Source organism: Musa acuminata, chromosome BXJ3-5, assembly GCF_036884655.1.
Source record: "Musa acuminata AAA Group cultivar baxijiao chromosome BXJ3-5, Cavendish_Baxijiao_AAA, whole genome shotgun sequence".
Taxonomy (NCBI): domain Eukaryota; kingdom Viridiplantae; phylum Streptophyta; class Magnoliopsida; order Zingiberales; family Musaceae; genus Musa; species Musa acuminata.
The window spans coordinates 40,702,860-40,717,049 of record NC_088353.1 but is presented as its reverse complement, the minus strand read 5'-3'; the positions used below and the strand labels follow the sequence as shown (position 1 = coordinate 40,717,049).

Here is a 14,190-nt window from a genome sequence, read left to right as displayed (position 1 = left end):
TATTTAGTTGGTTGGAATTATCATCTTCTCTTCCATTAAGTGATCAAAGAATTTGATCGTGCGAAAATATTTGTGGAGGTATTCTAAATTGGTTCCCCATCTAAACTAGCGATCGTGGGGAAAGATTTGAGGAGGTTTTCAATTCTAAGTAAGCTATTTAATTATTTTATTTTTTAAATGATAATATGTTCTGTTATTAAGATTAATTATATGAATATATTTTTATACATATTATATCATATTCGAATCTTAATTCACCTTCAATCATGAAAATATGCAGTCGAGTCTTGGCATAAATAATTGTAGAAATTCTCTTTCTAACCGATGTAAAATAAAAATTTGAATTATAATATGATGTTAAATAATTAATCTTATCAATTTGATTCGTTAAGATAATGTAACAAAATTATTACATTTTATTATTTTCAATTTTATCTATTTTATTCAATTATTTAGATGAACTCTAAAATTTATAAAAAATGAAAATTATATTGGGTAGTGTTGGAACTGACCCAACTCGGATCGGATGAAGGCTTGGGCGCGAGCCCGATCCAAATGGGTTTGGTTCGATTCCTAATTATCCCAGTGGCTGAACCCAATTCGGGTCTCAGCGTGGGTGGATTGGCAAAGACCAACGACCAACCCAAGTCGAGGTAAGCATAATTAGGTCGGTTTAGGCTGATTAAGCTCGGCTCAGTCCTGATTCGGTCTACTTCTGGTCGGTTCAAACTTATTTTGGTGGTTTCAATCCGATATCATATCGGTTTACAGATCGATTCTGACTTGTTGAGTCTGGTTCAATGAGAAATTAAACCTAATTAGAGTCGATTTAGCCTGGTTTAATAACAATTGGGCTTAGTTGGAGCCGGTTCAATGTGCGGTTCAACTTATGCCAAATTCATTCGACAAGATTGGTTGACTAAGTCAATCATACTGAATTATGTGTATTCATGATATATGAAACTCTTAATATAAATAATCAAAAATGTATTCATGATACTGAATTGTCTTATGATTTTTCAGGGTTCTTTCAAAACTTTCCAGTTCCTAAAATTACTGAATTATTTTATTTATTTATTTATATTAAGATAAAGAAAAGATCGAGTCCTCTTCTCGAAGTTTTTATTTTAATTTATATAAGCAAAATAAAATATGAATTAATTAACGACGTTCAGTCAATGATCTGAATTAATTATCTCGACGTAGCTGCCAAGAGGCCGAGGAGGAGAAGCAGCGGCGCAGGCGACACCATGGCCTTCCTACCAGGTTGGCCTTAGCGCCTCCACCCTCTTCGTTCCTTCTGCTCTCCTTCAAGATTTGACCAAAAAATCTGTTCTTTTTCTTTTGTCTGATGTTCTGCAGGGATCCCGAATAACCACCCTTTGCCGACTTCCTCTGTTCCTGTTGCTGTGGCAGCTCCTCCACGCAATTCGCAGATGAACTTTGCTCTTCATTGGCCAGAGCAGGCAGTCAAAGAGGCGATCGAGGTAAACCTGTTGTCTGCTACAATAGGAGATGAACTCTTGTGGTGGAAACCATACTGATCGAGTCTTTGATCTTGCAGAAAGGTCGTGCCTTTAAAGCAACATTTCGCGTGAACGCATATGACCGGAAAGAGGTCAGTAACAAAGCTTGTTCTTTACTGTTCTTGCAGAATTCTTATCGTGTGTTTGTTTCTTGGCTGCTGTAGGCCTTCTGTACCGTCGACGGTCTCCCGGTGGACGTTCTCATTAATGGAGCTGATGCACAAAACAGAGCGGTATGTTCATTCGGTATGTCTTTGCGGATCACATTTGCGCAGTGTGATGATTCCTTTACGTTATTATGTGTAGATAGAAGGTGATGTGGTTGCTGTAATGTTGGATCCTGTTGTGTACTGGACCAAGTTGAGAGGATCGAATGATGCTCTGATCTCCAAGGCAACAACCGATTCAACTAAGAACAGGGACTCCGAGAAGGGAGAAGCTGCAAGAGCTTTGGAGAGAATACGTGCTACGTTGAGTTGCAATCCATCGAAGCGACCAACTGGGAGAGTCTTGTCTATCATCAGAAGCTCTCCTCGTCGTGAAGCAGTGATTGGTCTTCTTGCTTCGAATCCATGGTTTCCTGAAGGAGAAGAATATGGAAGAGAGTTGGATTACATACAACTGATACCTACAAATTCCAAATTGCCAATGATGGTAATCACTGTGGAAAGTCTTCCAGGTTGTGCAAAGGAAAGGCTCATCAATGGCGACGTATCAATCGAAAGGGAATTGGTAGCTGCTCGAATAGAGGAGTGGAAGGAAGGAAGTGTCTGCCCCAAAGCACAGGTTATCAGCATGTTGGGGCGAGCGGAGGAAATTGAGCCACAGATAAGTGCTGTATTGTTTGAGCATGCAATCATAGCTGCAGACTTCTCTCCGGAGTCTTTGTCTTGTCTTCCAGAAGCACCATGGAAGATCCCTACGGAGGAATATGAGACCAGAAAAGACCTTAGAAACACTTGCACCTTCACAATCGATCCTGCATCTGCTACCGACCTCGATGATGCAATATCTATCGAAAAGGTATCCGAAAAAGTATTCCGAATCGGTGTCCACATCGCTGATGTTTCAAGGTTTGTTCTTCCAGACACAGCATTAGATAGAGAAGCCCGAATTCGATCCACCAGTGTGTACATACCGCAGCACAAGCTGCCAATGTTGCCTCCAGAGCTTTCCGAGGAAGCGTGTTCACTTGTACCAGGTGAGAATAGGCTTGCCTTCTCCATCACTTGGGACATTGATGACACCGGAAACATCACCGGGCGGTGGATCGGCCGATCAGTGATCCATTCATGCTGCAAGCTATCGTACGATGATGTGCAGGACATCATTGATGGAGGATTTGAGGTTGATGTTTCAGGGAAAACGGTACCTAAATTGCATGGGCAGTTTGAGTTAAAGGATGTTGTTGATTCTCTTAGAAGCCTGCATGGGATCACCAAGAAGATGAGGGAGATCAGATTAAGAAATGGAGCATTTTGGATTGAGACTCCTAAGCTTGTCTTCTTGTTGGATGAGAGTGGGAATCCATATGACAGCTTACTTGGTGTGAGGAAGGAGTCAAGTTGTCTTGTCGAGGAGTTGATGCTGTTGGCAAATAGATCAGTTGCACAGGTCATATCCAAGGCTTTCCCAGACTGTGCTCTACTTCGCAGGCATGTTGAGCCTATGTCGATGAAGCTCAAAGAGTTCCAAGAATTTTGTAGGAAACATGGACTCGAGTTGGATGTTTCGTCATCTGGCAAACTTCAGCTCGCACTACCCAAGATGAGACAGAAACTGAAGAATGATCCTGTGTTGCTTCAAATTCTTTTGGCACGTGCTGCAAGGACAATGCAATTAGCAGTCTATTTTTGCACAGGAGATTTGAGAGGCAGAGAAGATGAGTGGGCTCATTATGGACTGTCAATCCCACTCTACACACATTTCACTTCTCCGTTGAGAAGATATCCTGACATTATTGTACATAGAATATTGGCTGCAGTGGTTGAAGCCGAAGAGGCTTATGCGGAGAAAAGGCTGAGTTGTGCTGCGTCTGATTCAGGTGATGGTATTGGCAATGGATGTTTTACTGGTCTTTATTTTGATAGGGAGGCTGCAGAATCTGAGGAAGGTAGAGAAGCATTGTTGTCTGCAGCTATGAGATATGGAGTTCCTGCATCTGAAGTGGTATCTGAAGTTGCTGCATATTGTAATGAAAGAAAAAGAGCTAGCAAGCATGCTGAGCAATCTGCAGAAAATATTTATCTCTGGGCTTTGTTGAAGAACAAGGAGGTAATCTTCTTTTTTTTTTTTTCAATTACTATTTTTTCTTTTTTTTTATAAAGAATAAGTGACGAACACAAGTTCTAAAATATTCCATAAGATATATCTAACTTTCAAAAATGAGATTTTATAATAGAGATAAAAAAATCTGAAATTTTTTTTATATTATAAAATTAAATAGTGGTAACATCGCATATATACTGTAATTATACAAAAGATATATAACTTCTTGTAGCTTTAGAGAGAGAAATTGATCATATTATGATTAATTTGCTGCCATAGATACAAAACAGTGATCATACTTGATTGTTTTCATTGGCATTTTGGGTTGAGCATGAGAAGTTGATCCTTATGCTGTCATTATTATTTGCAGGTGATGTTTTCCGAAGCCAGGGTTCTAACAGTAGGACCATATTTCATGACAGTCTACATAAACAAATTTGCTGTAAGATCTTAGCACCTCATCTTAATATAAATTTGTACTTTTACTTCTATATTAATCCCATGGATTCTTATTTTTTTCTCTCACAGATTGAGAGGAGGATATATTTTGGTGAAGTTGAAGGATTGGCTGTTAAATGGATTGCAACTACTGGTATATTGGTTCTTAGTACACCAAACACTGAACCCTCGCAAAAAAGTCATCTTCCTAGGAGTTGTCATGAGATTGAAGATATTGGGTTGATAATGAGCCAATGCCGAATAGTTACCCGCGAAGATCAAAATAAATGCATCACTATTGCTCCAAGTTCTTATAATACAGAAAGTGATGTAACTACGACTCCTCCTCTACGCATTCCTTCGGTGATCGGAGTTTTATCCATCGTTCCTGTGGCTATTCATGCTATTATTGAACATAATGGTCGTGTAAATTTCGAAGCAAAACTATATATACAGTGATGATTTAGACAAAGTTTTATATTTCAATATTGTTTTGACATGTAAAACTTCATAAATATTATTGTTATTATTTATAAATTTTATATTATAAACTAATTTTAATAATAATTTTATTTTTTTAAAATAAAATAAATTAATTATAAGAACATAGATAACTTACATGTTACCCACCTGACAAGGATAATATTAGCACCCTCCAACTCACCCACTTGATAGGGATAATATTAGCACCATCCAGCTCCCTCGACTACGTGAATAAACAAACAATAAAGGTATGAGAACCAATGATCATTAATGACAGTACGTCTCAACTTTCGTAAATGATAGGGATAATATTGGCACCCTCAAACTCTCTCCACTATGTAGACTAACAGATAATAAAGGAATGAGAATCAATGATCATTAATGACAGCATGCCTCAACTTCCCTAGGCATTAACGATTGACTGCAAATCGCTCTCATGAAAGCCTTCGTAGTTTAGAGTAAGAGGGGCCTTGGCTAAGGCATGACCAGATCGCTTAGTGCCTAAGTATAAAAGCCATGCCCCAAGCCAAGTAAGCAATAGCCTCTCTATTCTCTGCTCTCTCATTTACACATCTCATGTTGTTGTCTTCTTCCTCCTCTGCCTCTCGCTAACTTAAGCATCCGAGGGGTCAAGCAAGGAAGCCTCCAACATAGATTTGTCATGCAAGACTACTAGTGGTTAGGAGATGACCCCATAGTAAGGGAGACCCCGTTCTTCTACTCGACCTCTCTTTTACAAGACTAGATCATCCCCAATGAACGATCCCCCCAACAGATCTCGCTCATCAGTTCGCCACATCAGCACTCTACTTTAATAGGGAGAAATTATCAAAAGGCACTTAGCACTTTTGATAAATATCTAACCGGACCGACTCATTAGTCGATGATATTTTTTTAAATAATTTATAAATGACTTCGATAATTTCATATATAAATAATTTCTCGTACTATTTTATAAATATAACTAAAATACACACCAATAAAATAATCCAATAATTTATACATATTGTAATGAGAGAAAGAGTGTTATTTTTGTCAAAAAAAAATCATATCATCAATTAACTAATTGGACCTTATTAGTCCATGAAATTAAAAAACTTCTCCTCCGAGGAAGGTTGGAGAAGAACAAAAATGCTCCTTTGACAAGGTTGTGAGCTATAGAATTGTTTAACTTGTTAACGGTTAAGAAGTTAAAAGTAAATTTTAAAATATTATAAATTAACATTTTATCTTTTAAATAAGATTAGATAGAGTTAGAGAGATAATGAGTTCTTAATTTTATTGATTAAAATATATTTTGAAAGATCTTAAATTGATATTTTATTTTTTAAAATTAGATTAGATCGAATTATAAAGATTAAGAATTCTTATATTTCACATCTATAAATATCTGACATCTACTAGATAATTCAAATCTTAAGTATTAAAGCCAATAGAACTGAAGTATAAGAGTCTTCTAAAATCTGAAATTATTTTTTTAAAGAAGTTTAATAATTTGTTTTTTCATGATTTAATTTTCAGCTAATAGTACCTTTTTACTACTATTTGAGAATGGATTGTATTTACATGTGATCGTTTCTTTTTATTTCATATTAACATATTCAAAAGACAAAACACCCACAGATTCAGCCAGAAAAAAAAATATCCTAGATTTATTATAAAACAAAACTGCAATTGGATTTGAGAATAAAGTTTCGTAGATTCAGATGGGAGGCTTTTGTGAGTGCATCAACTTGAGATAGCCCAGAATTCAACTTGGAGTGGAGATGAAGCTGATGTATGTTGCTGTCTTCTATGATTATGTTGTCGTTACCATCCACAAAGTACAAGCTAGACCTGCTTTGACATCTTAGCGAAAGAAGGATCCATCACAGTAAACAGTCGATGAATTAGGAATGCACTCAGCTGGGGGTGGATTTGAGGCATGGTTGGTGCTGCTGCTGCTTTCGTTGATCATGGTATCAAGTCCATTAAGGCTGCGATGGCTGCTACCTGCTGAACCAGTAAAAATGTCTTTCTTAGAGGAAGATTCATTGCTAAAACCGTGTAGGAAGCTTCGAACACTTCGTGTTCGAGCAGTGGTGAGTTGGAAGAGGGGTTCTGTTGGGAAATCATTGGAGGGCGACATCATATGCGCAGTGGAAGAACAAGAAAACAAAAATCCCCGATTCCCAAAAAGATGTTCGTCGTCGTGCGAAGATTGGTGCGCAAAAATCCGCAAAACACAAAACTGCGTATAGAGATTGTGTTACCTAGGGAGATCGTATATCCATGTTTCCTTGCAGATCCTTAGGAGAGGGTGAAGGAGGTCAAGTGTCCTCCTCTCTAGCGGTGATCCACACAGGAGGGTTGCGACGACGCTCCTCAAAACTCCAGGCCTACTCTGAGGTGGAGAGGGAGAGGAGAATAGGAAAGGCAAGCAAAGACTCTAGCCTATGAGGCTGTGAATCCCTCCTATTTATAGAGATCCCATGTCAAACCCTAATGGGTCCTTCCCTAGTGGGTATTGGATCTGCATCCAATAAGACAAGGGCTCCGTCGGATATCTCATATCCGAACCTCTACTCATCGCAATGCCTACCATATATGTGTGACCCTCTAGGCCCAATATCGAGCTGGCCGTGAGTCATACCTGTCAGAACTCCTTCTAACTCAGTGAATTATTATCTCTGTAATAATTCACTCGACTCATCGACTACGGACGTACTAGGCCACTACGCCGTAGTCCCCAGACGATACAGGGGAATCCAATCCATTGGACCTGTCTGTCCTCAGTTACCATGTACCTATAGTCCCTCATCCATCTAATATCCCAGAGACCGTATATCGAGCATGGTGCTGTCAGACCCATACGGTTTCTACTCGAGTCTCGCTCTAATCGGATTCTCCCGGAGAACTCTTTCTCTCTCAACCCGAATGACCCTGGCCAGGGATTTGTCTGAGCAAGAACACATAGGATATTCCTCTCATGACGCCGAGAGTGGATGATCCTCTATTGACACTCAATAGCCCTCGTAAGGTCGACTACCACTCCCAATGACCAACTGTACTAGATCTGGGGACAGCCAAACCTATAAGTCTGGTATCAAAGAGTGGAGCACTCATACAGGACATCCTTGGTGTCTCAAGTCTAAGGACCAGATACACCACTAGGACTACGGAATCACTGTCTGACAATAAGGCATCATCAACCATCCAGCATTCCGTAAGCAGATCAATCAGTGAACTCATTCTCCAATGAGCACCTGTACTGTATCCCTAGTGTCCCTACACGAGCAGCTATGAGACCAACTGCATCCATCATATGGACGGGTATACAGCACACCAGTCTATCCGGTTATCACGATGTCCCTCTCGAGTAACCTATGACCGGGATTATTTAGGATATGTGTTTAAAGGTGAATCGATCTCATTATCGTGATCTCATCACGATCCGATTCCCATTGCACAAATCCAAGGACATCACAATATATATATGCATTTATGCAATAGTTATAAAGTGATATACGCCAAAATATAATAAGCAAAAAGATTCTGTATCAAGTCACACGTGCCATCACTCACGTGATTGGCTTGCTGGGCACCTATGACTAGCAGGTTCTACTCAAGTATTAAAGCTGAGGGAAGATCTGACTTGAATCTAGAGTGGTTGGATTATATGATGATTGTCTAATTATATGATTGAATTTTGATTATGAACATGGATCAATATAAAAGAAGTTTGATTATTATAAGATTTCTTAGGAGATAAACTCATAATTATTTATTCTAAACTCTCTATTGTCGCTTATAAATAGATATAACCTTATGACTCAATGTGGATATATGATATTATTGAGAGATAAACTAATTATTAAGAGATTATATTTCTTTTTTATCTCCCCTTTGTTCTTAATTCATTGCTAATAGTAATATTGTCAAGGATATGAAGAGAAAAGAAAGTGAATCTAGTTTTTCATGCATATACTATAGATTTCGAATTCGATGATAGTGCACTTACAGATAAAAACTTTCTAAATGATATCGAAAGATATACATCGTATATTTGATCTATTGTTATGTGATTTAAATTTCTAGCATTAAAATTTTTAGTATAATAATAATATAATCAAGATTTTGATGCTTATGATTAATATCAAAGTCATATTTTGAAATCAAATACTTTGGATCATAGAAGTATTTCAGATCTATTTTTTATTTAGATCTGTTTATTAACACCCCTTGCTTGCAAAAAAGTATTATTTAATTTTAATTATGATTCCTAAATAATCTACTTATATTATTGTTCTACTATTCTACTTAGTCTATCATATCGCCCGCTTGTAGATGATATGAGATTCCTCATATTTGATCGATGAACCACTATCGATAGATTATATGTCTATGATGTATTGTTGAAGGAGGTGGTCTTCATTTGTTTGAAAGAGACCTAAAGAGGGATAAAAAAAATAACAAAGAGATAATAATAAAATAAAATATAACTATCAAATTCACAAAATATAGGTTTTGCATCAATATACATCTTATGATAGAATAATATTATTTAAAAATTATGGTATCACATCACCCACATATTATATAGGAAAAGAGCATAATTTATTAATCTATTTTTTTTATGATCTCTATTACAGGGTATTAGCCCCTTTTTATAAGCCTAAGTATCACAAAAGAGAAAAAATTAGAGATAAAAAATATAATTAAATCAAACTAAATAAATTATTTGTTCTTTTGTTATTCGAAGAAGATAACATTTTAAATTTATCTTGAAAATAATCTTCCATGATAGGCATCCATTTATATAGAAATAATGATTTGAAATATCTTAGTATTTGTAATCTTCATTTACAATCATAATTTACTTTCTTGTTCCTTTCTTTCTTTGTAATCTACAAACTACATTAGAATTATTTCACATGTTGTCATGTAGCAACTTGTGATCTTGGAGAAATAACTCTTTAACTAATCAAATAAGATATAAACTAATTTGATTTTGTATTATACCTGTGAGGTTGATCGAATACCTGAGGTGATCTTTGAGCTAACGTTGCCAAGTTGGCGAGACTACCCCTAACAATGGGTACCAATTCTAAGAGTCGTAGTTGTGTAAGCGACAAAAGCTATAGTCATAAGCTTGTTAATTAATTTACTTCTTATTTCTAATGAAAATACCCTTATTTATTTTCTAAATATCTTATCAAGAATTTTAATTTAAAAAAATAATGTTTCCTATATTAATATGTTTAAATAAAGTATAGTTTTATTTTTTAATTAATATGAAATCAAAGATAGAAATTAAAATCTCAGACATTTTTTCAAGTCTTCCTCTTCTCCTATTTAGATAGATGGTTGGAATTATCCTCTTCTCATCTATCTTAAGTGATCAAAGAGTTTTTTTATCATGGGGAAAGATTTGCTGAGATGTTCTAAATAGGTTCTCCATTTAAACCAAAGAAAGAGTCATATCGTGGGGAAAAATTTATGGAGGTCTTCTATTCTCATGAGGTTATTTAATTACTTTATTTTTGGAATGATAATATGATCTGTTATTACGATTAATGATTTGTATGAGATTGATCATATTCGAATCTCAATTCACCTTCATTCATGAAAGAAAATATGCTATGGACTCGTGGCATAGATAATTGTAGAAATTTTCTTTCTAATTGATGAAAGATAAAATTTTGAATTATAATATGATTTGTTTTTATACTTAATATTGTGTCATTAAATTATTAGATTTTATTATTTCCAGTTTTATCTATTTTAATTCAATTATTTAGATGAAATTGGGTAGTGTTGGAACTGACCCAACTCGGATTAGGAGTGCGAGTCCGATTCCTATTGTGTTTGATAACGAAGTTATCCCGGTGGCTAAAACCCAATTAGAGTTTAATGATTCGTTCGGTATATCTTTGCCGATCAAATTTGATAATTGTCTCTGATGATTCTATAACATGATTGTGTGTAGATAGATGGTGATGCAGTCAGTTGCTATAATGTCGGATCCCGTTGTGTCCGGCACCAAGTTGAGAGGATCGAATGATGCGCTGACCTCCGAGGTATCAACAGATTCAACTATGAACGGGGAATTCGAGCAGGGAGTGTTAGCATAAAATCTATAATCATGCTATCTGTAATGCGTAAAAACTTTTATGCCAAGATTGAAATCAAATAAATTGGATCTAACGACATTACGATACGTACCTTTCTTGTTGTTCAGAAGAATAAACCTTATCTGATCTACAAGCGCTTCATCTTCAGATCTGAAATATTAATTTGCAAGGATCTGCAAGGAGAACTAGATCCTTCTCCTCTCTTCCTATCTTTTCACAAGACCACCTAGATTGATGGATTAGGGGATTAGGGGAGAGGGAGATTGAGAGAAAAAACCTTAATCTCTCAATTGCTGAGATGCTACTTAGATGTACTCAGATGATCACAGATGATGCCCTTAGCCCCTAGAGGTCCTATTTATTTATAAGCAAGAGTAGAGGGTCTAGGATAAGTTATTAGGAGAGTTCCTCCCATCAAGGTTATCTCCTAAGGAATCTTACTTAAACAGGGCCACATAACCATAATCCAATAACCATAATCAGATTCCAATCATATCTATAATATATATTACCTAATTAAATAGGGCCACATAATCTAACATTTTCTCACTTGGCCTAATAGATGGGATTGGCAATAGATGTTTTACTGGTCTTTATTTTAATAAGGAGACTGTAGAATTTGAGGTAGAGAAGCATTGTTGTCTGCTGTTGTGAGATGTGGAGTTCCTGCATCTGAAGTGGTATCTGAAGTTTATCTCTAGGCTTTAGCAAGCATGCTGATGAATATGCAGAAAATGTTTATCTCTAGGCTTTGCTGAAGAACAAGGAGGTAATTTTATTTATTTTTTTTCACTTACATAATCGATATTTTTTTCTGAAGAATAAGTGGTGAAGACAGATTTTGATCCTAATATTGATTTATTTTTACTTACATCATCAGTATTTTTTTTATTTTTTTACTTACATAATCAGTATTTTTTTTAATAAGTGGTATACCAGATAGAATTGAAGATTCGAAATATCATCTAACATATTTTATCATATCATTCCAACAAATGTGTGAATCAATTGTTGTCTGTATCCTACTTTACCAGATAATCAGAATCCTATTTTACCCAGCAGACAACTTTACTTTACATTTTAGAGCACATAATCTCTATCCTTGAATTACTCAATGTTAATAATATAAGATACCTTATTCATATCAATCATCTTAAAACTCTTCGTAACAAATTTCTTGATTTAGTATAATAAATCAAGATCACTATTGGTAAGGTAAAATATTATCCATATATAAGACCAATATAATAAACTTGCTCCAACTGATATAAATATTGATTAATAGTATTTGCCTTAAATATGAAAATAATGATATCAAGAACTTTTATATATCATTAGCTTGAAGCTTGTTTAAGGTCATAAATGAATTCCTGAATTTGCATACTAAACTTTATATTTTTTTTTATTTTCTTTGTAAATCATTTAAAGTAACCCATATAAAGTTAGATCTCTAAAAAAATATTTTTTATATCATTATGATATAACTCACACTCATAATGAATCACTAATGTCATGATGATTCTTAACAAGTTCATTAAAATCTCGTTATGACCATAAGTCTGACTATTATATCATTCGATATTGTTCTTTGAGTCACATTTATATAATAAATTCTTTTATAATTATTAGACAATTCGATAAATTTATCAAACACCATTCTGGTTATTAATTTTAACTTTTCTTTTATTGCATTATATTACTTTTCAGAATCATTACTTTTCATGACTTGTGACAAAAATAAGGGATCCATTCTGATTCCTATATCATAATATAATTCTTATAGATATTTAATATAATAACCATCAATGACATGATTCCTTCCCCTTTGAGATATTCTCAAAGTTGTCAATTATGGTTGTTCTACAAGACCATTAATAATGATATCAATATAATGTGGGAGTTAGTAATGTTATTTTGTTGTTTATTTTTATCAAATCATTTAATGATTTGAGTAACAACAATCTCTCGAATAATAAAGGAGTATTAACTTTTATCTCCTCTATATCAAAATTAAATTTCGAGATTTTCACTCTCACTGATTTGTTATTTTATAAGAATCTTATTTTACCAGATTTAATTATTCTCGTACTATGATTAAAGTAATAAAATATATATCCCTTTAAACTTTTTTGAATAGATAATAAAATATTCAGAAATAATTATTAAGTCTAATTTTCTTTTAGGTGAGTTGAAGATCCTTATCTCTATAAGACAATCTCAAATATGTAAATATCTTAAGTCAGGTTTTCTATCATTTCATAACTTAAAAAAAAAGTTATGTAATTTACTTATTAGGAACACCATTCAAGATATATATAGTTGTCCTTGGAGTTTCTTCTCACATTGATTTGGGTACAAAAAGAATAACTTATCATTGCTCTTAATCATATCTATAAGGTACGATGATATCTTTCAGCAATCATATTCTGCTGTAACACATATGGTAAATCATATACCTTATTTTTCTAAGAATCTAACAAAAGAATTATAATTGGGTTCATCATAAATACCATAAAATTTATCACCCTTATCAGATATGATGATCTTGACTCTTCTATCTAATTATCTATCAACTTCATTTATATACACTTCAAGAGTGTAAACGGTCATAAACTATACATAAATTAGATATATATAATTATATCTCAACAGATAGTAATAAACATAACCTCAAAGAATTTATAAAAACTACATTTTACTTCAATATTTAATTGTAGGATCATTGTAAACTTATGATTCGTATTAATTTTATATAGACTATTATACAAAATTCAAAGGTTAATTTTATTGAATCACAGTAAGTTTACAATCACCAAAAGGAAAATAATATTCTAACAATTCTAGGTAAAGAACTCAAATTTCTAGAATTATAAGAAGCATGGATCCTCAAGATTTATCAAATTAAATCGTCTTTAGATATAAGCGATAAATACAAACTAATATTGCTTTCACTTTAAGATGATTCCCTATAATGATAAATATCTCATTCTCTTTTGGTTTTATCCCTCTTCATTTTTCTTTTATTTTAATGAATATCTATTATTAGTAACATATGATGAAACATCAAATTAATCCATTAATAATATCTATAATATTTGATTTGAACCATATAAAGGTTATATTTATACCATTTTAATTTCAAATCAAATCTTATAGTATATTTATTCTTCACATAACTTTATTTGCTACAAAAGTAACACTTAATTGTGAAGATATTCTTTTATGAGTTTATATAGTAATTATAAACTCAGGTGGACTTATGCTTCATCCTTATTTTAGTGTTACCTACTCCTTGAGTAATACTCAAAATATTATGAGTCTTGAGCTTACAACTTTATCATTTATTTTGAGGATATAATCTT

The 14,190-nt window shown here is 34.2% G+C and overlaps 1 protein-coding gene across 1 annotated transcript; it reads left to right on the top strand.

The window, feature by feature from the left end:
• Positions 1-1,310: 1,310 nt before the first annotated feature.
• On the top strand, positions 1,311-4,694 carry LOC103985889 (DIS3-like exonuclease 2). Its single transcript, XM_009403746.3, has 6 exons — positions 1,311-1,487; positions 1,565-1,618; positions 1,691-1,759; positions 1,833-3,800; positions 4,165-4,236; positions 4,323-4,694. The coding sequence occupies exons 1-6, from the start codon at positions 1,437-1,439 to the stop codon at positions 4,689-4,691; spliced, it is 2,583 nt and encodes an 860-aa protein (XP_009402021.2). The 5' UTR covers positions 1,311-1,436; the 3' UTR covers positions 4,692-4,694.
• The last annotated feature ends 9,496 nt before the right edge of the window (positions 4,695-14,190 follow it).